Source organism: Girardinichthys multiradiatus, chromosome 5 (genome assembly GCF_021462225.1).
Source record: "Girardinichthys multiradiatus isolate DD_20200921_A chromosome 5, DD_fGirMul_XY1, whole genome shotgun sequence".
NCBI lineage: Eukaryota > Metazoa > Chordata > Actinopteri > Cyprinodontiformes > Goodeidae > Girardinichthys > Girardinichthys multiradiatus.
The window spans coordinates 17,524,362-17,547,890 of record NC_061798.1 but is presented as its reverse complement, the minus strand read 5'-3'; the positions used below and the strand labels follow the sequence as shown (position 1 = coordinate 17,547,890).

The 23,529-nt window shown below is 38.2% G+C and overlaps 1 protein-coding gene across 1 annotated transcript in view; it reads right to left on the bottom strand.

Annotated features, from left to right (window-relative positions):
- The window catches only part of ctnna2 (catenin (cadherin-associated protein), alpha 2), a 466,961-nt gene that overhangs the window by 167,981 nt on the left and 275,451 nt on the right, over nucleotides 1-23,529 (bottom strand). Inside the window, exon 8 of the mRNA XM_047366904.1 lies at nucleotides 2,929-3,009. Coding sequence (XP_047222860.1) covers nucleotides 2,929-3,009 — 81 coding nt within the window. The remainder of the gene's footprint in view (nucleotides 1-2,928; nucleotides 3,010-23,529) is intronic.

Genomic DNA, 23,529 nt, shown 5'->3' with positions numbered 1-23,529 from the left:
CTGGAACAGCATAAAAAATAGAGAACTAGACTAGAAAAACGAGACTAGAAGTGACTGTGCTTTCACACTTCAACTATCATTGCCTTCATACATTTTTAAATGCCTTCCATTTCTTCATTTGAAATTTTCTTGTCAAAATCCCTTTTTCTATTTCTGAAGGGAACACATTCTTCTATTTCTGAACTATTTTCCTAAATACTAATATATTCAATCATTCTTATTATTTTATTACTTTTAAATTTTAAATCCTTGTTGTAGTGTCCCTAATGGAAAAGGAACTGATCTTGAAAAAAATGTATGTGCTGGTGGTACCAGATGTACAACTGGGAAGAGGAGGGTCACCTGCTGTTAAAAGACTGGTGAGGCATAAGGAGAGGGAACTTATGGAAATCAAGTCCTATGAAAGCTTTTTGTTTAGATGTAATCTTGTCTGGTCATTAAATTTCATAGATGGATATGGGTTTTCTTTTTTCTTTCAGTCAGGCTCTGTTTTGTTGGTTGCACTTGGGAGGCTGTTGTGAGCATATGAAAATTTTAGTGTGCTGCCCTGTTGAGGTGCACATTCAAGCAGTCTCCTGTTATCATGTAACTCTAAACAAGAGAACACAGTGCCTTCAGGAGCCTTGTTTTACTTTTTTCTTTTCACATACTTACAGCACCTTGCAAAGATATTCACACCACTTTAACGTTTTTCACATTTTGTCACATTTACAAGTACAGACTCCAGAATTTTATATTGATTTTATGTGACGTATTAACACAAAGTAGTGCAAAACTGGGAAGAGGAAGGAACATGATAGATATTTTGTAAAATGTTAATAAATATCAACCTAAAATCATATATTTCAGTCTCCTTTATAACCCTGAAATCACCATCCCCACAGTGGTGGCAGCATCATGCTCTATGTATGCTCTATGTTAGCAGGGACAAGTAGAGGACAAGATTTGAGTGGGGGATGAAAACGGCCCTTAACATAGAATGATTAAGATAAAAACACATCCATCTGTTAGAGAGGCCCAGTCAAAGTCCAGACCTATATCCAATTGAAAATATGTGGCAAAACATGGGCACTGATGTTCACATGTGCCATCTAACCCTTCTGAATGAACATCAGCAAGTTTGTAAAGAATGCTTGGCAAAGATGTCAGTCTGGGTATGTGAAACTGGTAGAAAAACACCTGGAAAGCCCTGCAGCTGTATTTTCATGAAATGTGGTTCTACAAAGTACTGACATCGGGCGATGAGTACAAATGTAGCCCACACAGTCAGACAAAAAAATTGATAACCATATGCTTCTTTTCCTTCCAAATCACAATTACTCACAAGATGCACTGCATCTTGAATATTGTGGTCGTAAAATGGCAAAATATGAACAAGTTCAAGGAATTTGAATACTTTCGTCTAGCAAAGTAAATGTCCTCCAGCATGTAAAGAAAAAAAAAACTGTTTAATATTATTTATCCTGACTAAATAAAAGCTGTTTTTGTTTTTGATTAATGCACGATCAACAGCGTGCCAAGCTGGAAGACAGAAGAGTGTGGTTTAACACCCAAGCTTACATTTTCAGATGCAAAATACATGTTAATGTTAAAAATCAAAAATTTCCTCAACTTTTTAGAAATGTAAATGCTGCCATGCATCAATTTTCCCAGACATGGTGAAGCAACATTTTCAACAAAAACAGATTGGAGGCGTGATTGAACAGTACACTTGACAGGTACTAAATTTGTCCTGGATAACACACAGCTTCAAACTGTGCCGTGTGTGTACACATCAGCATGAAAGAGAAAACAACATGGCGCGTCTCCAGCGGTGTTGTCACAAGCCATGCTTGGTCTTACCTGCTCCCATTTCACAAATGTTGCCTGTCATTTGGGCTTGTTTGCAACATGATTCCCCATTTTCGCTGAGGAGATTATGGGAACGGAAAAGTTTTAGAACAACGGCCCTCCTCCCCCTAGGAAGGGCTGGTGTCTCTACACTGATGTGCTAAACTCAACACGTCTTCTTGACATAATTACAGAATCACAACTTAATGTAACACCTGCATGTGCATTGTGAGTTTGCCCTCCCATGTTAACTGAAACCTTAAACACACCGCCCATTCTGTCAAGCCAACCCGAGTCAATAGAGCATCCTTTCAGAGTGATGACCACCTGCCAGGCCATCAAACAGTCCCTACCAAATACCCCAAAAGCAAAGCCATCACTGTTTTTCCACCCGGAAAGATTTCACTGTCTTCAGAGTTAAAAAAGATAGAAAGAAAAAAAAATACATATATGTATATATTCATACCTATAATGATATATAAAAAAAAAACATTAAATAAATAAAAATTACAACTACATTTTTAAATGTTAAAATTGTTTTAAATACACAATTTAATAATTAAATTGATTATATGGTACAATCATGCACAATGTGGATTCCTTATTTATTTTGAGAAAGGAAATCATTGAAAATTTTAATTATGTATTTACTCAGATTATATATGTCTGATATTAAAATTTGTTGGATGATCTGAAACATGTAAGTGTGATAAAAAATACACAAAAAAAACCCGGAAGAAATCTTAAAGGATTTTAACACTTTTCCACAGCATGGTATGTAGAACATCTCATTAATTGGATTGTGGCATTTTTCTCCTTCCATACAGGAAGTTTGCATCTTTCACTAAATAAGGTAATAGATTGTTTTGCTGTGGAGGAAAACCAAATCAAGCACCAAACCTGGCAACTGAAATGCACGTTAGCACACAAGAGCAGTTCAGTAATAATAATCAGAGTTTACATTTTTTAATTATGACAACGATGTGTCACATAAGCATTTTATTTATTGAGGTGTGTATGTCGTATATATGTTTTGTCATTGTATGTACAGAAAAGACAAACACTGTAAACATGTGGTTTTAAGACCTGTGCACTCACCTGTCGACGTAGGTCCCTGGTCTTTTTGGTCATTTTGTCAATCGCTGAGTTCAGTGGATCCCCTTTTTCTTTTCTACCAGTCTGTGAAAGAATAGAAAATACCATGTTAATTATCTGACAGTACATTCAGTATGTCATAGTATTTTTTGAAGTGTATTTGGAGCTATTTTTAGAGGGGATTTTGAACATTTAAAATATATTTTCTAGAGGGACTGTGCTGACGTTTAATATGTTTTATAGACCAAGAAATTCTGACTGAACTGTTACCAGTGTTACCCAACAACTAGGCAATCTGGCAAGTATCAATTTAGCTGTCTCCAGTTCACCTTTGTGCTCCACTTCCTGTCAATGCCAACACCCACTGATGGCTTTAGGATGGTGCAGACTACCACATGGTTCACCTGATACACACAGAGTTGCAAGCTGCTTCTTTTCACTTGACAGTGGGATGTTTTACAGGGCAAGCAGCCCAGCTTCCACCATCCCTAGTTTCCTCTCCTCTGGAGTAAACAAGCACAGGAACTGATACAGCGGGAGTCACTGTTGGTTACTAGAAGGAGTTCTTATGACAGGATCTTTTCACTGACTCACACAAAAATACTTCCAATCACGTTCATTGCAAAGTCTGACTGAAGATGAGGCTCCACTTTCAGCTAATTACCCCGCACAAGACTTAGAATTTATGCTCAGAAACCATGAAGAATGAATTTCCACTTTTACTATCTTACTCTGGATGACAGCTTAGCCTGGAGGTTAAAAAGACGGTGTCAGTATCTCATGGCAGACTATGCGGTGCTAAATGCAGATCTCTCGAATACAGAGAGAAAAAGTATTCTAAGCCAATGCAAATTGCCGCAGATTTTCTGAATTTAATGTTTGTAATACTAGACTTTTACCCGGTCATAGCATAGATTACACACATTTCTATTACAGTGTCCCCAGAAGATAGATCTAGTTCCCAGTTCAAACTTGTTCACATTTTTTCATGTTACAGCCAAAATGTATGTTATTTGGATTTTACCTGACAGACCAACACAAAGTAGAACAGAACTGTGATGTTATAGCCAACAGTATATATGGTTTTAAATGTTTTACAAATAAAAGCCTCAAAATGGAGCTCTGCATTTCTATTCAACCCCCCCCCCCCCCTCCCTGAGAACGGCCACATGATATAAAACATTATGCAACACTGCTGTATGTAATACTGTTGGTAAATGTTGCAATGGTGATATGATTTGTAATAAATAAACTAAACCATGTTAATGTCTTTCTGCTTTTGGTTCATTGCAAACACTGACTCCAAATAGTATTCTATTGCAAAAAAAACATTTTCCAATTCATCAGCTTTTTTTAAAACTTGCATCTGGCTATATGGGCTGTTTTTGGCGAACATCTTAGTTGTATTTTTTATTTTTTTTGTTTACTAGAACATCTTCATGAAAACCTAAAACATTTTCTGCTGCATTTACTTAAAAACATGTCACCACATATATTGCTAAGAGAAAAATTAAAAGATAATGTGCAAGCATGACCTGCCATTCACATCTTTTTTCTCCTTCACTTTCTTTTCCAAACCTAATAAAGTTAATAAGGAGTCCCCATTACATTAGTGCATATGTGAGATTGGGTCAGTTACAGAAATTGCTCTTTAAAGGTGAAGAATGATCCTTGTTTACTGCTCCGTCAGATAGCTCTCCCTCAGGTCCTCCCAATAAACTGCTGTATCGAGTCTCATGTCACCACATATCAAACTGAAAGTCTATAAATAATCACTCATGTTAATCGCTTTGTACTCTTATTTTGACAACTGACAAATGGAAAACCGTGGCTCATCTCTCTTGTGAATGTTTACTTCCTGGATGGAGAAATGGAAAGATGGAGAGATGAAGCCAAATTCTTTGTGTGCATTTCTTTTATTAGTATCAAATTATAAAAATATAGCAGGTTGATCAACAGATTGAAAAGCAAAGTCATCCTCTGTGCAGCATTTCCAGCATACATAATTATTTGTATTGTTGCCAGGCAACTATCTGCAACACTTCTTACTGGTTCAGCACAAAAGCAAGCGATCAAATTACTTATCTGGTTTTGAAGAGGAACTTACACCCGGTGACACTCTTTCCCTTCAACCAAAGTCTGTCTCGAATGACGAAACCCCGAGACACACTGACCACTCAGAGCATGAGTAAAAGAGCTATTTAGTCTCTATCTTGTTTAATGAGACACCAAATGTGCTGACTTATCTCTGTGTTACTGCACTATTGTTCTGCCCTTTTGATAATTGAGTGGAACAGAACGGCTCGTATCCGTGTGTCACCGATAACTAAATGAGTCTACTTTAGATGGACACATCATGGTAAAACCTCCGCCTGCACCCCCGAGGTTCAAGCTGCTCCTTTCAATGCTTTGGCCACTATCAGCTTGTAAAAAAAAAAAAAAACAGCTCTCAAATTAGTTATGAATATCCCTGCCATCGCAAACAGATAGCAGGACACACATGACCTCCACTGTGAACTCCAGCCTTCAGCTTGTCAACAATGGAAAGTTTCTCTCCCTGAAAGCACTTTCTTTTTTTTTAATGCGCAGTAATTATGCACAGACACAAAATTGAGGACATGCAGTGTTTTTGAATTCAACAGAAACTAGCTCCCTAGCTATACATTTCTCCAGTTTGACTCTACAAATGACTTGAGGAATATACTAGTTTCGGAACAAACAGCCATTTCACTCATTTCAAATTGTTCTCACTGCAAGATCAGCAAGCATTTTGACATGTGTAATTGCCAAGGGAATGCACAGGTACAAGGTCTCCGAAGCTGAAATACAGATTTTTTTTAAAAGATAAAGCCATAAAAGGGATACGATTCCTATTTCCTTCTAATGTATGGCTAGATTGCCCTTGGGTACGACTCATATAGCATTTTTATTCACATGGATTTTAAACATTACAGTCAGAATGAGTCATTTATATCCCAGCTCACACAACAGTTCGTCACTCCTTTTTCTAAATAGCAATGACACAATGCAGTCATTTGTTGTGGGGCAATGCAGCAAGCTGAAAGGGAGAAAACTGGCATGCATAACTTGTCCAATGTGCTTCGAGTTTCAGGGCCAAATTTGGCACAAAAACTTTGCCAAACCCCAGTCTGCAACACTTGATGAGATTTTCCCACATATTTATAAGTGCAATCCTGACATATTGGGATAAGGGCTTTTAGCCAGTTCTTAAATGACATAACAGGACAAAAAGGAAATGGAGACATCATTCTGTTACCTTCCATTATGTTATCTTCCACATTCAAACTAGCACTCACACTTTGATGTTCTTATACAGACTAGTAGAGGACATAACAGTCATTGTGTAGCCTTAACAGCCAAATGTGTCATTAAGGCTCCTGTGGGACAAACAGGATTACAGATGCTCTCTACCCAAATTAATTATAATAAAGGTAAATGGGATGGGATGGGATGGAGGTGTTTAATGGAAGCTCTCTGTGGAAAGTTCCTACATTTTCAATATGATGCAAACTACAATGAAGAAGAAAACATGGTCAGTGTCTCTTTGATGGTACAGACTTTAAAAATCACAGTTTATATGTGGTAAGAAACTGATTATATATTTGACATTTGCATGTGATTTTAGGAGTGGGATTAGAAATCCCTTCCATTTATTTCCAAAAACTCTTTAATCTGAGCTATGGAGATTAAAACAGCACATAGATGTCAGACTTAAAGGATAAAACCCTTTTCCTGTTATTTTTAGGTATGCTATATTAATGTTTCTTAAATTTCTTAATATGTCCCTAATCTCCAATCTTTCAATTACGAACAAAATACGTTTCATTGTTAAAATACATAAAGATTAATACAATTTATACAAAACATGCTTTCGTAGTACTATATTTACTCTTTTGCTTTTACATTTCAAGTACATTCATGGTGGGATAAATAATGTATTGCTCATGCTGGGTTTTCCGCAAAACACAAAACATCCAATTAAATCCTCTACGCTTGAATCCACTATTAGAAATTTTACATACAAAAATTATAGGTTAGCCAGTGTGTCAAACTCACATTAGATTTAACTATGTACAAAATCTAACCTTTGATTTGTGCTTGCAAACACTGGATCATCTCAATAAATTACAATGTGTTTAAAAAGTTATTTTATTTCAGTAATTTAGTTCGAAAACTCATAATTTCTAAAATTGTTATGCACAGAGTGAAACATTTCAAGTGTGAATTACAGGTAATTAGGGTAAGTGAGTCTTATGGCTGAAATTATGTTTATCAGAAAAACAGAATATTACATAAGAGCATGATAAATTATTTTTGTATTCAAGAAACAGGTTATGGCTATTTTATGTCCTCCACAATCATAGAACAACTGCTAACTTGACAGTTACCTTGCAGGACAGCAAGACACAACAGGTCATCACTAAAGAAGAAGAAGGTGGTTCACTGAATACTTGTCCAGGTATTTGTTATGGAAAATTTGGTGGAAGGAAAAAAATGTCTGGTAGAACAATGTCCACGAGAAAAGAGATAACTGCAGCCTCGAGAGAGTAGATAATAAAAATGCAAGTATATCACAGTGGTTGATTAATCTATAAAAAATACATCTGTCAGAGTGTGAAATTTTTTGGTCTGTGTGACTTTGTTGTTCACTCTTTGCTTAGTTGTTTCACTTAGAAGTTTTTCTTTATGTCTCTAATTATTATAGTTTTGTATCTCCCTTGGATTCTCTGTGTTTATTTATGTTAAGCATTTTGTCCCCCCTCCTAGTTTAGTCCCTTAGGTTTAGTTTTTGTTAGGTCAGCTTTATTTCAGCTGTAGTTATTGTTTACATCTTTGTTTGTCCTCGTTTCATCTGCTTTATTCTCAGTTTGTTCTATCAGTGTTGGGTTAGGTTTGTTTACGTTTGTAGTCTGGGTTTCTTTATGGGTTCTTTGTTTAGTCCTTAGGTCTTAGGGGGTGGTTACTTCTAGCTTCTCAGTTTCCTTTTAGTTCATGTTTATTCTTCATTCTATCTTTTATTTATCTTGGTCTATAGTTTTCATTCAGGTCTGTTTCACTGTTTTGTTAATTAGTCCTTTTCCTCATGTCTTAGTTTTATTAGGTTCACCTGTTCCCACTGCCTTCCTGCCTCCTTGTTTCATGTTCTTGTTCCTTTGATTACTTGCCTTTGTCTCTCTCTGTATATTAGTTGGTTTTGTTTCATTATGCTTTGTTGGTTCCTCGCGTTCACTACCCTGTGCACTACCTGCATCCTTGCCTTGAGTACCTGCAGTACTTATGTAAGTTTGGATCTGACTGGTTTATACCTGCAGTGTTTTTGTTACGTTTTTTGATATTTTGAATAAAACTGAAGACTGCTTTGAAATGCTGCTTCCAAACTCTTGTCTGCACTTTGGTCCAACCCCAAACCACACCGTGACAATATGTTTGGATTTCTGAAATGAATTACAGAAAAAAAAAACATTTTAAATGCCATTTTGTTAAACCTGGTCTGTATGTGGAAACTTGGTTGTTTTCCAATTCACAACAAATAAAAGCCTGACAATATCATTGATTGCATTTTTTTTTCTTGCTTTCACTATATATTGGAATGTGCATGTTTGGTTTCCTGATACACACAGTTCCCCATGTTGCTTTACTGACAATGTTTGCCAACTGTCCCTCATCTACTATTTTCCACCCCCCCCTGCTGTGCTCTCATTCACTCTCTGTTGGGGTGGCAGAAAGACAGAATAAAGGGCCTGACAATAATAATCTTGTGAGTGGAGCAACTGAGGCAGCGGAAGTGGAGTTACTGTTGTCCACTCAGGAGATGCCTGCTGGCTGGTGTATCCTGGTGGAACAACTTTAGGCAGTGAACGTGTCTGTTCTCTGAGGTCCCCCCACAGTAGGTTTTGTAATTTGCAGGTGCACTGCAGTGCACACTGCTGCTCCACATTTTGACCTTCAACCTCATAGATAAGGAATGATAATTGCATTTGTTGCTTCACATACCAGTTGAAAAAAAAGTACAGTGGGGTAATTTGTTTCATTATCTTCTTTCTATTTAGTGACAGACTAATTAGAAATACATGTTATTTATAGCAGTGGTCCCCAACCTTTATATCACCGTGGATCGGTCAACGCTTGACAATTTTACTGCGGCCCGGGGTGTGGGGGGTTGAACCGTCATGTAGGTGTGCCCGCTGAGACTCACAAACCCAACAACTGCTGCTCTGTTCAGCATATTTCTGCTGTATTTAAGGAGAAATATTATTGTGAGAGCCAAGAGCAGCTCATTCTACACAGATTTTATGGCCTTCTATTTATACTTTTGGAAGGGCGTCGACGAATGCGTGCTACAAGCAAGAGACGGCGTTCTCTCCCACAACATGTTGCTAAGCAACGCCCAGCTAAACAGGTATGATTTTATAACTTTATACACCTTTGATACCAGCGACAATGGCTTGTTAAGTTCGAAGAGACGTTTTGTTCCGTTTAAAGCGGACCAAAAGTAGCAGGAGTGAATACACCTGCATCTTTATGACCATACCTTTTGTCAAGCTGCGGCACTCTTTGTTGTCCCATTGTCTGAGAAAAACATTTGCCGTCCTCAGCACAAAACAGCCGTAATTTGGTCCAATGCTTCATTCACAGTTTAAAACTTTTTTTTGGGAAGCCATTGGGCTTAAAAAAACCAAATACACCAACACGAAAAAACCCCCAAAAAAACACATACACGCTCAGCTGCATAATCGGTTCTGCCCTGTTTGAGGTCGATGTAAATTTTTTTAATACGTGCCGTTACGCATGGCCATAACTAGAGTTTGGATGAGCTGAATTCCAGAAATGACCCCTCCTTTTCATCCTTAGAGCCAGTAGAATAAAGTTATCTCCATGTCTTTCACGTCAATCCCACCAATCAGGAAGCAGAGGCCGAGATTTCCGGTGATTCCATTTTGTAGGGTGTGTTTACTTTCTGCTTGTAGTTTTAACTGTGTGGTGTTTGTAGAAATGGTTTACACGGGCTTTTAGCCAAGATTCTGGTGTTTCAGGGGATACCACACATGTCTATGTTTAACTAAGGGACATTTGAGCAATAAACATAGGGAAAAAAAACTTGGAGCTTCCCCCGTTTGTGGGGGGGTGGGGCCTAAGTTTAATTATTTCTTGTGCAGCCCGGTACCAATTGATCCATGGACCGGTACCGGTCCGCGGCCCAGGGGATGGGGACCACTGATTTATAGCATTCATCATCTTTAATTAAATTATTTATTCTGAATTATGGTATTCATCACTTCATCTTTTCACCTTCCTTGAAGCCAATTCAACAAAGCAAGACAACAAAATAAGGCTGAACCCGAGGCCTGCTGAATGAATGAGACATGGATCTGGAAATTCATAGGCAATAACATGGCAAATAAAAGAAATGGGCAGATGAATCACAGGGAAGAAAATTGAAGTCAGGTGGTGGGGGAGCATGAGGCATTGTGTCTGATTGTCTCTCAAGATCAATGTGTTAAATAATATCAATTCCGGCTCCATGTCAATTCAATTAGGCAGGAGTGAGAGGTACAATTACTGCCCAATGTGGTTACACTGTCTGTGGTAGGCTTAAAGGGGAAGGCAAGCTGATAACAAGAATGTGAGTGACTGTTTGTGTGTGTGTAAGCTCCGGAGTATGTGACAATAACAGTGGTAACATGTTGGTTGGGTTACCAGCTGATAATGGGTAGCTAGATTCTCATTAAGACAAGTTGTGCTCCCTCTGCCGTGGTGCCACAGATGGGCCAATTTGAGTTGTTCTCATTAAGTGCAACTTAAAGAGGTGCAGCCATGACACTGTGATTAAAGGATAGCCACAAAGAAAACAAACCACAAATTCTGCAGCGAGAGGAGATTCCTCCAGATAATTGGCTTGGATTAGAATTTTGGTTTGATTTGTTTCCACATTATCCCAGAGTAACACAGTAGATGCAAACACAATTATCTCATAACGATATACAAGGCTGAAGCAAACATAAGGACATGTACACCCAGTATACATTCAAATTTTTTCATTGATTTATTTCAGAAAATTAAATGAACTTTGATCATAATTTATAGTGGAAGTATTTATTCGTATTTAACATTAACTACAAATCATTATCATTAACAAGTATTTATTTCAGATTAGAAAAAAAAACACTGAGCTAATACTGTGGATACTATTTTACTACTGTATAAAAATAACAAAAACAATGGCTACAAGTGGGTGAAAAAATATTTATTCAATATATATATATATATATATATATATATATATATATATATATATATATATATATACAGTACAGACCATAAGTTTGGACACGCCTCATTCATAGTTTTCTTTATTTTCATGACTATGAATATTGTAGCTTCACACTGAAGGCATCACAACTATGAATTAACACATGTGGAATTAAATACTGAACAAAAAAGTGTGAAACAACTGAAAATATGTCTTATATTCTAGGTTCTTCAAAGTAGCCACCTTTTGCTTTGATTACTGCTCTGCACACTCTTGGCATTCTATTGATGAGCTTCAAGAGGTAGTCACCTGAAATGGTTTTCCAACAGTCTTGAAGGAGTTCCCAGAGATGCTTAGCACTTGTTGGCCCTTTTGCCTTCACTCTGCAGTCCAGCTCACCCCAAACTATCTCGATTGGGTTCAGGTCCGGTGACTGTGGAGGCCAACTCAGCTGGCGCAGCACCCCATCAATCTCCTTCTTGGTCAAATAGCCCTTACACAACCTGGAGGTGTGTTTGGGGTCATTGTCCTGTTGAAAAGTAAATGATGGTCCAACTAAACGCAAACCGGATGGAATAGCATGCTGCTGTAAGATGCTGTGGTAGCCATGCTGGTTCAGTATGCCTTCAATTTTGAATAAATCCCCAACAGTGTCACCAGCAAAGCACCCCCACACCATCACACCTCCTCCTCCATGCTTCACGGTGGGAACCAGGCATGTAGAGTCCATTCGTTCACCTCTTTTGCGCCACACAAAAACACAGTGGATGGAACCAAAGATCTCAAACTTGGACTCATCAGACCAAAGCACAGATTTCCACTGGTCTAATGTCCATTCCTTGTGTTCTTTAGCCCAAACAAGTCTCTTCTGGTTGTTGCCTGTCCTCAGCAGTGGTTTCCTAGCAGCTATTTTACCATGAAGGCCTGATTCACACAGTCTCCTCTTAACAGTTGTTCTAGAGATGTATCTGCTGCTAGAACTCTGTGTGGCATTGACCTGTTCTCTAATCTGAGCTGCTGTTAACCTGCGATTTCTGAAGCTGGTGACTCGGATGAACTTATCATCCGCAGCAGAGGTGACTCTTGGTCTTCCTTTCCTGGGGCAGTCCTCATGTGAGCCAGTTTCTTTGTAGCGCTTGATGGTTTTTGCGACTGCACATTCAAGGTTTTCTCAATTGTTCGGACTGACTGACCTTCATTACTTTAAGAAATGAAGCTCAGTCAGTCATAATGAAACACAAGGAATGGACATTAGACCAGTGGAAATCTGTGCTTTGGTCTGATGAGTCCAAGTTTGAGATCTTCGGTTCCAACCACTGTGTTTTTGTGTGGCGCAAAAGAGGTGAACGAATGGACTCTACATGCCTGGTTCCCACCGTGAAGCATGGAGGAGGAGGTGTGATGGTGTGGGGGTGCTTTGCTGGTGACACTGTTGGGGATTTATTCAAAATTGAAGGCATACTGAACCAGCATGGCTACCACAGCATCTTACAGCAGCATGCTATTCCATCCGGTTTGCATTTAGTTGGACCATCATTTACTTTTCAACAGGACAATGACCCCAAACACACCTCCAGGTTGTGTAAGGGCTATTTGACCAAGAAGGAGATTGATGGGGTGCTGCGCCAGCTGAGTTGGCTTCCACAGTCACCGGACCTGAACCCAATCGAGATAGTTTGGGGTGAGCTGGACTGCAGAGTGAAGGCAAAAGGGCCAACAAGTGCTAAGCATCTCTGGGAACTCCTTCAAGACTGTTGGAAAACCATTTCAGGTGACTACCTCTTGAAGCTCCTCAACAGAATGCCAAGAGTGTGCAGAGCAGTAATCAAAGCAAAAGGTGGCTACTTTGAAGAACCTAGAATATAAGACATATTTTAAGTTGTTTCACACTTTTTTGTTCAGTATATAATTCCACATGTGTTAATTCATAGTTTTGATGCCTTCACAATATTAATAGTCATGAAAATAAAGAAAACTCTTTGAATGAGAAGGTGTGTCCAAACTTTTGGTATGATATCTGTATCATTGTAATCTGAGTCTGGAGGTCTCTTGCTATTTAGATTTAATGTAGCCCACATCAGCAATGCATAATGAGAAACCAGAGTGAGTGGTGCTTAGACTCCAGCCCTGTACCTTGCTGTCAGTATCTGTGGTCAAGCGGGCTATAGATGGTATGAAACCAAGACTTTGTTTGGGATGAAGGTAATATGAAATAAAGGAGCCTTCGACATCGATGTCCTTGTTGGGGCTGGCCCTGTGGGGAGGTTCTTGTTGGGGTTCACTGGGGGTGGGAGACTCATGGGGTTGGGATCGGAACTCATTGGGGGGTCAGGACTGCTCCGTCCTGGGACGGCTATGGTTGGCGGGCTGCTTTGGGCCATGTGGACCCCTCTTTTGTACATAGCCCCATCTCCGGAAGTGGATGGGGATTGTTGGGGACTGGGTTCGGGGCAGGGGTGCGGGAGCCGGGCCGGGGTCACCTGGGTCTGGGCGGTGCCGGCGCTGTCTGCCTGTCTCTGCCCCAGGAGGGAAGGGGACCACCTCCTGGGTCCGGGGCCTGAGTTCCCCTGGGACTCTCCACTGCTCTTCTCTGGGGGGGTTGCGGTAGTCCCGGCGGTGGTTCTCCTGGGGTTCTTGTGCTTTGGGGGGCCTTTAGATGTCTGTGGCTCTGATCTCCTCAGTGTCCATCCAGGGACCATGGGGTAGGTCTGTGGGTCCTCACACTCGCTATTGCATATTTTTGTGGAGAAACCTTGTATACAAAAGCATGTCCACACTCATACTCACAGGTGTTAAGCTTCAGGTGTTGACAGATACACAGATGCTCTATATTGGGCTGCACCTCTCACTAAGTACATTTTACATTCATAATTACCGTGTACTATTTTGTTAAAAAAAAAAAAATAAATAAACAGCTGGAGGTGTATAAGCAAGCAGGGTGTAATCTTGTTTTCTCTTTATCCTTCTTTCTCTCCTCCACTCTTTCCTCCTTTTCTCCCCTTTTTCCCCATCTCTCTCTTTTTTGAGCTTCTTTTTTCCTTTTCATTTCAGTCTCTGTGTCCGTAACAATTGAAATATTCCCAAAGAAGTTTATAATAAAGTTTCTTTTATAAATATCAAGCAGAGTTTTAAAGCATTAGTTCTGATGCTCTACCTGTGAAAGTAAATCTGTTGGGCAATTTCTTGGCACTCAGACAACAATTCTGATCGCTACTCTGCCGGACAGGACATGGTAAAAGAAAATAATAATAAAGGAGCCACAGCTTGTGTAGATCAATTGTAGGTAACTTGGTAAACTAATCTAACAGGAAAGGTTTCAAAAAGCATTTCTTCCTATGGAGGAATTAGATAAGGTCACTGTGAGGGCATCAGTCTCGAGGGAATTCAGACATGTTTCTACTGGAGAGGGGCGGTATTTTAAAAAGTGTGCACATAATGCAACAGCCGGGTCTAAACAGCAAAATGAATTGCAAGAACAGAGAGAAAACTGAGACAAAGACAGGGTTAGTAGCAAAAAATAGAAAAAAAAAACATATCAGAGAGGCCATCTGTTTGTCAATCCCCTCAGTGTGTCCTTTGCTTCACTGCCAGATGTTAGCAAAGCGTATTCAAAATGTATCTGAAGTCTGTAATTGATTTATCTGACATTAGGTTCTGCAATATTCAGGCCTTGCAATGTTCTTTCAAAAAGAGTGAGGCAAGACACCATTATGATGTTAGTTTTTTATTAGTGTAACTAAGTGCAATTCAACTAAAGTTGTTATCTCCCATTTTCCTTTTCTTGCCACAAAGTGAACATGTCCCAGAACAGCCTGGGAAGTCAGGATTGTTCACTGACTTAACCAGCAAGAAACTCTGACATCAAGGAAATACATATGGCAAGAATGAGAGATCTGCCCAGCCAGTTTAAAGAGTGCAGTCTTAAACCATGTCAAAGTCTTTATGAGTTTTAGAAATTAACACCTTCCTAAATGTACAGCAAATGCTGTATCATAAAAACAACCATTCAGGAGCACAATTCTGGTAATTGCACAGTTGAAGATTTACTGATTTACTTTAAGCATCCTCAAAAGAAAGAAGAGCAAATCAAGCAGAATGAGAGAGGTTGAAGTGTGTTGGGCTGGAAGCCTAGGTTTTAGGTGCATAGTTTCAGTACAATTAGAGAAGAATGTGAGGGGAAATGTCTGGTTATCAGACTGAGAGAGAAAGAGAGAGAGGAATATAAAGGCCTAGTCCAGCAGCAGCAGTATGGGGAGGTAGAGCATTGCTGCCTGCAGCCTCCCTGAACTGAATAGTAAGTAGCATTGCGAGGGATGGGCTGAAGGAAGGGCACCAAGAGAAAAGAGAAGCGAGAAAGTGAGAGAGGCTGATAATAGGTTACAGAGGGTGAGAAAATAAGAGAGCGGTGCAATATCTGTGAGAACTGTACTGTGGCGTAGAGAAAAAAAAAATGGGAGTCAATGGGGTGAGAGGAAGGTTTGAGTATCACTGATGTACTTTTGTTTCACTGCAGAGCTGAAAAACCCAATAACACACACACACACACACACACACACACACTTCCCTATACATCCATGCAGCTATGACAAGGCTGTCTGTGCAGACGTGAGATGGTTTTTGGAAGCTTTCATACTGGTCAAATGCTCCAAAAAAAATAGAGCACCTATATACATGTGATTCAAGGACATGTTTTCATTTGCTGAATATCTGTAGTGGACCAGAGAAAATTCTAACATATTTTGAATTAACAGGAACAAAAGAGCCATTTACATACCCAACGCATCTCTTTGTCACATGTGATGAGTTAAATACATGGATGCTTTTTGCCATCTGCGTTGTGGTTACATGACATAACTTAGTCTACAATTACATATGCTGCACAGTACCTTGGAGAAGTATTCATAGCCCTTGAACTTTTTCACATTTTGTTATAACCAAAAAGTGAAATATATTTTACTGGGATTCAGTGCAGAAGATAATGTGGTGTGCATCTATCCATCTGTCTATTCATACATTTTAGATAGATAGATAGATAGATAGATAGATAGATAGATAGATAGATAGATAGATAGATAGATAGATAGATAGATAGATAGATAGATAGATAGATAGATAGATAGATAGATAGATAGATAGATAGATAGATAGATAGATAGATAGATAGATAGATAGATAGATAGATAGATAGATAGATAGATAGATAGATAGATAGATAGATAGATAGATAGATAGATAGATAGATAGATAGATAGAGTTGCTATGAAAAAATATAAATAAATATGTAAAACGGTTTAACAGTGGGGAAGGAGCAAACGTATTCAAGCATTATCCACCTGCATGTGCTTTAACATCAAATTGACCTTTTAAACTGCGGGGTAGTGCCAAAAATCTAAAATAACTGACATGAGCAAAGGTTTTCTAGACAAAAAATGGATTTCAGTCCTTATCCATCTTTCTCATGAATTGAGAATTGTAGGTTCTGAGATATTCCAATTTAGGTATTTGGCAAAGGCCTAACAACAGTTGCATACATTGAAATAATCACGACTCAGGCACTGCTCTGATATATTGCTATTGTATACGTAGATATAATCAGAGATCATGACTGGCTAAAACAATAGGAAAGTTATAAAATAACCTGACCACATAGGGCAGCCAGCAGTTGCTTAAATAAAAACCTACAAATAACACTGATGTATCGAGCTCACATTGGAAACAGCATTCAAACATAAAGATATGTGCTGTTTGGAGCTACAGGGTGTTTCCTTGCTGGAATGATCCAGGGGAAAATGACTTCAAAGGCTGAACTGGTAAAATGACTATGTCACCCACGGTTCTTTCATGTTGGCTTTGTCAGTCCAGCCAGGGAGCAGCACAAGTCACTAACAGAGCAGTTGCTGCTATTAGTTATGAGGAATAAGAAATAGTAAACCCACTGAATTTCTGAATTTTATATAAGTGCACCGTGTGAGGATAGATCAGGGGATGGGACTTAGTGTCATGGTGAGTATTTGGGGATTTATGTCTTTTCAGAGGATTTCTATTCTCTTCCTAAACCCGCCTTATAAAGTGTTTTCCTGCAATCGCCACAGCCTTCCCAGCCTAAACAGTTTTTTTCAGAAAATGACATGCAGACATCACCCTTGAAAATACTGGCTTTCATTTATCAAGCTATCCTGGAAATGGCGCAGATTCAAACACTCGGGAGACATATGAAGCTCTCAATGTGTGATTTATTAAACTGTCGCACAATGACTAAACGAGCACTGATTTGATCACAAAGTGATGAATTGATTCAGCTGTGGAAACAAGGACAAGCCACAGCAGCCTCTTATTTACATTTAACAGACCCTAATTTATGTTGCCTGACAACTCTTGACCTTTTTATAAGGGAAGCCTGGTGAATGTTTGCAGTGTAAATAAATCCCTGTGTTAAGTAATTATCAGTTCAAAAATCTGCCAGAAATAACAAAAAAACAAAAACAAATTACAAACATGTATAAATAAATCTGAGTATCAATCTAGAATTTCATGTTTGGATGTTATAGTTAAGACATATGTGACCTAAAGTCACTGTTACAGGCATGAATACTTACAGAAAATAAAACTTGTGAAGAATCAAATATGTTAAACAGCTTAAACTACATTTTCTTCAGTAGCAGAAGCCCTCTCTGAATTGTTTAGAAAAATTCAAACATTAACCCAAAATTAGCGATACCTCTGCTGGCAATACTCTGTTGCCCAATCTTTTACTAAAAGGATTAACTTTCTTCTATAACACATTATGTTTTTTTTTTTTTTTCTTTTTTAAAGATTATCTGGAGTCCTGGATTCTCCCTGATCCCTGATTTTTTGGATTCATATCTTGCTGAAAAAGCTAGAGATTTACATTCTTGGGATTCCTGGGGAGGTCATACCTTTTTATTAAATTATATTTTATTATTTTTTATTGTTTCTTAATATCCTAAACAGTTCGCAGTACTATACACCCTAACAAGGTTCCCAGTGCCTTTGGGAGAGAAACTGACCCACAGCATCACAGAATCTCCATCGTAAGTAAAAGTAAATGCGCATTTCCACATATGCATTTTTTGTTCCATGCCAGACCCATCTGAGGTGTTTGTATGCTCTCCTAAATACACTAACCCTACCCTAAACCTCACTGGTGGCTAAACCATCTTGGTTCCTTATTCAGCATAATCACAGACTGTAGATATGGACAAGTTTAAGTAAGTAAATATTTGTGGGCAATTCCTGACTATTAAAGATCAATAAGCATGTTGTGTTTTTTCTGAAACAGTATCTCTTGTCTCTCCCATTTTGAAGAGTGGCTAACAGAATCTGGTATCTGGTCATTAAATGAAAAAAACACAACAAAACAACAACCTTCAGCTAAATTAAGTTTTCAAAAGTTTTAGAGATGCCAGTAAGTGTGATATTGGTGATTTAAAAAAAAAAAAATATATATATATATATATATATATTTATGTATTTATTTATGTATTTATTTATTTATTATTTTATTTCTTCACTGACAAAGTCTATTAAAGTTTGAATTTTTTTTTCAATTATATTATTTTTTATATTATTTCCAACTATGCTCCTGAAATGATACACTGACTTTTGAAGGTTATTAGCAAAATTTTGTTTGGAGTTGTTTGTGTAAAAAGGCCTGGATATAATGCCATTGTTCTTAAACCACAAATCGTGGCCATGCAACAAATAACTAGGGGTCAGATTCATGTATTTTATGTCATGGGTAAATGTATTTGCAGGTTCCATAAATAGAAAAAAAAAAGTCATAAAGAAAGGAATAAGAAAGGACAGCAAGTTATTATCATAAAACTTGTATAAGAATTTCTCAACATATTTAAACTAATAATTTCTTTATAACCAAAGCTCTGTCTAGCACTGCAGTCATTCTGAGAGCAAAACAGTACTAGTGAGCATCTGGAATAAGTGTGCCCCTGGGCTGGTCAGTCTTATTTTCAATGCGGTGACAGGTTCAGATTTCTGCTGTGGGTTATCATCTTAATTATGCATAGCTCATCTGGTGCAGGTGGACAGCTGTGAAAGGCTGTAACTGACAGAGGGTTGACTTGATGCATTATGTCAATACAAGAGCAGCTTAAACACAGGGAAGGAAATGTTCACTTCTTTACTTACTCCAGGCAAACTCATATTTATGGAGTGATTCTTCTAGGCCCTAAATTCTAATTAAAACGCTCAGTATGAAATAGCTTTCCAGTTAGGATAAACCAGGATTGTAAAAGCTAAATTTATTCATTTGACAATGCAAGAACTTTGCTTTTAAAGTGTGAATACATTAATTTAAAGTAGAATGGTGTTAATAAAGCCTGCAAATCAAAATAATTCTCCAAACTAAAAATCATTTTAGATACAAATCATTTTTATGAACGCCCTTCTGACATGCAGGGCTTTAGTTTGTTAACAGGTTCATAGCTTTGTAAACAAAGGGTGATTCTGATGCAAGTCCATTACTGGGGTGGAGAAAGTAAATCATGCAAGGCATTTTAAGCAGTTCCAAACTGAGCATTATACACTCATATACGCACACATACAAGCACAAAGGCAGTAGAGATGAGGCAAGGCAGGGAATTTTTCCTCATCAGAGGATTTAGCTGCCATTGTCTGGTACCAGAGACAGCACTCTGCATTTTAATAAGGGGTGCAGTTTTGAATCCAGTTGTCTTATGATGTGTACTTTTTTCTTCCTTCCAAAGAGTAGGGCTTGGGGACATGTCATCATGTAGTTTCACAGTGCACACATCTGCCACACTGACTGGGGTCTAGTCGTCTTTACATACTGGGAGAGTGATGTACCCTATAGTCATGGTAAGGTGTGACAGTCCTGTTAGTTTCTGTTGGTAAACATTAACATATGACTTAAGTCGAGTAGAGCCAAAGAATAAATCCAGGTTAAATGATTTGTTGCCGTAAATGTAGTCACCAATAGTAGCATCAAGAAGTACACATATGCTCATTATGGCTGTGAACGCCATATTGAATTTGGGCTTTTATTGATGCGTTTGCACACATAATTTATGAAGGTATAATGATGATACAGCAAATGTATTCAAATGATTTTAAAAACAAGGTTGACTTTCTTGTACATAGCTCTAATTAACACAAGGTCAAAATTACAAATAAAAGCACACACATATTTTGATACCTCCTCAATGATATGTGGTTAAAACTCCCTAAACAAATCGCTTTGCACTTCAATTGCACTTTTTGTAGCAATCTTCTGTTCTGGCAAAATTCTACCTGGATTTTTGACTAATTAACAGAATCTGTATAGTTAATTTTAAATTGATTGGTTTCCTGGCTCACATCTGGCTTTAAAACATACTCTAAACATATTTAGTATACAGTACTTGAGATCAGGGGTTTCCAGAAACTTAATGTTAGTCACTTTTAACTACCTCAAAACAAGTTGGTTGGGGACAGAGGCGTAATTTGCGGGGGGGATGGGGGGGATCGTACGCTTGAAAATAAGTGCCTAACCCCCCCAATGTTGGACCCAAAGTTACTATATTTGGACCACCCAACTGTGTCGCAGCTTTCAGCTGCCTAGCTGTTTAGATATATAGATCTCTACACCTCCTTTTTGTAATTTACCAGTGGCACTGGCAGTAAAACAGCCCCACAGCATGATGTAACCACCACCATGATTAGCTGGTATGTTGTTTCTAGGTTTAAGAGCCTCACCTTTACACCTTCAGATATACTTCTTTTCATTTTAGCCAAAGAGTTAGATCTTTGTCTTGTCTCACCAAAAGATCTTTTCAGCAGAAGGTGTCTAGCTTGCACATGTGACTACACTAAAAATTTCAGTCGATATGACAGTGTTGCTTTTGGAGCAAGATTCTTTTTCAGCTAGCACCCTTTAAGTGGAATGTGTGATGTGAAACTTCATTCAATAAAGAATGTGACGGTAGTGTCCTAGCACTTTCTACTTCATGGCAATCTGAACCTTGGTGGTTCCTGGACTGTTCCTGTTTTTATTTATTACCATCATTATTATTATTATTTTTTAAATATGTCCTGTCTGGCAGAGTGGCACACAGAATCGTTGTACCAAGAAGAAGCGCAACAGATTTACTTTCACAAGTGGAGCATTACAGCTTTCGCTATAAGGCTCTGCTTGAAATATACATTAAAAAAAACTTTGTTATATATTGCTTTAGGATTATTTCAAATCCAGTGGACACAGAAACGGAAACGAATGGTAAAAAGAAGAAAGAAAGGGAGAGAGGTAGTACACAAAGTTAAAAGAGAAAGAAGGAGATAAGAACAGAGGAAAGAAAGAAGGATAAAAAGAAAAAGGAAACACTCTAGAAGTCTCCACGGTAATAACTGATACAAGATTTATTTAGTGGCAACCGCAGCTCAATATAGAATATATCTGTGTATTGTAAGCACCTGAATCCAAACACCTGTGGGTGTATGTGTGAGCACGTTTGTGTATACAAGGTTTCTCCATAGAAAAATTCAATACCAGGTGTGAGGAGCCACAGACCTGCCTACCATGACCCAAAGCAAACATGGAGGAGATTGGAGCTACAGACATCCAAAGCCCCCCCACAGCACGGGTCCCAGGAGGAAATCACCCCTAATCTGCCCCCACTGATGAAGGGAAAATGAGAGGCCCGGGTGAACCACCCAGCAGCAACAGTGCAGAAGCCCCAGAGAGCTGCAGTGATGAGCCCACAGGCCCTGCTGAAAGCCAGCAATCCCGGAGCAGATTCAGCCATGGACCCAGAGATACGAGACCCGAGGGCACACCTCCCAAACTTAGTAATCAAATCTGTTTTTTGAAACAGATGAAGCAGGCTAACATTAAGGTTTTGGAAAGCCTTGACCTCAACTAGACCAACAATATGTGGACTATGTTTTTAACATACATTTTAAACTTTTTGTTTTTGTAAAATGCCTTAAGAGGATATTTGTTGTGAAGCCGGCATTATATAAATGAACTGGATTGAAAAGCTGGTTCTCTGCCAGGAAAGAATTTGAATTAAATCAACTCAACCATTTCTGCCAACAAGTGTTAAAATAGGCAGCTAGAACTATAAAAATGGATTGCCAATGACTACATAAGAGATGTTGTCAATGTACAACTTTTTAAGGGACATTTAACAAAAGTATTAGTTATTGATGCATGTATTTCCGTTTATATGTGTAATTCTGACCCTACAGGAGCTGGATACAAAATTTATCTTGTGCATTCAATTCATGTTTTTAAAATTCTGTGAAGTTGTTAATTTAATCATTCTTCCATCATGGAAAAAATAAATAAATAATTAAATGGCCAAAGTTTATATGGGTTTTATGCTCATCATGAGTGCATATAAACCTTTAACTCACACAGTAGGCTACTTGTAACATTTTCTCAATTTAACTTCAATTTAAAGTGAGAATTTTGTAGAAGCAGTCAGAGAATTAAGAGAAGATGACTAGTGAGCATTTACAAGAGGAAAATTAAGGTCATAATTTGGAATTTGAATTTAAGTAAAAGTTTTAATTTAGGCTTAATTAGGTGTGAGCTAATTGTCTGTAAAAAGTGTCACCTAATTGCCTTTGCAACTGTAGATCCTGTACATCCAGAAGGACTTCAGAGAACAGACTTTTAAATAACAGTATGAACTGCACACCGTCAAATGGAGAAAGAAAATGCTTTGAGGATGAAGTAACATAAAAATAAATCTTTAAAATTTAGGACAGCTAAACTGAAAAAAGAAAGAAAACAGAAAGCTTCTGTTTTATTCTTGGCAGAATTCAGGTACATGTATTCACCAGTGGAAAGAACGTGGACACCAGACATTTGGTTTCAGCTCAGATATACCATAGCTATACATTTGCTCCCATACTGTTTGTCTTTATATCACACACAAATTGGACTCTAGGGTTATTTAATTGTTGCCTGTTTGTCCCATTTTCCACATGCATACAACACATTGACAGTCAAATGTCTACAGCAAAAAATATCCAAATAAAAAGCCATCTAAAATACAATGAAAATCTCTCAAAATAATATAAATTCTAACCCTTGTAAAAACATGACAAGATATATGTTCACTAACTGGTAGTGTTTTATTAAGGATTTTTCTGTACTTTGCAATGAGTCCTTTAATCCAGAGTACATATTTTATCATGTTTATCATTAATAATTTGATGCATAAATGAAAGGCTGAGGGGACTAAAATTCTCCTAAGCATGGCAGGTATTAGAGATTAAATGTTGATTGCCCTTGACTGGGGTAATGCCTGTGGACCGGAGCTGAAGACCCCATGGGGATTAATAAAGTA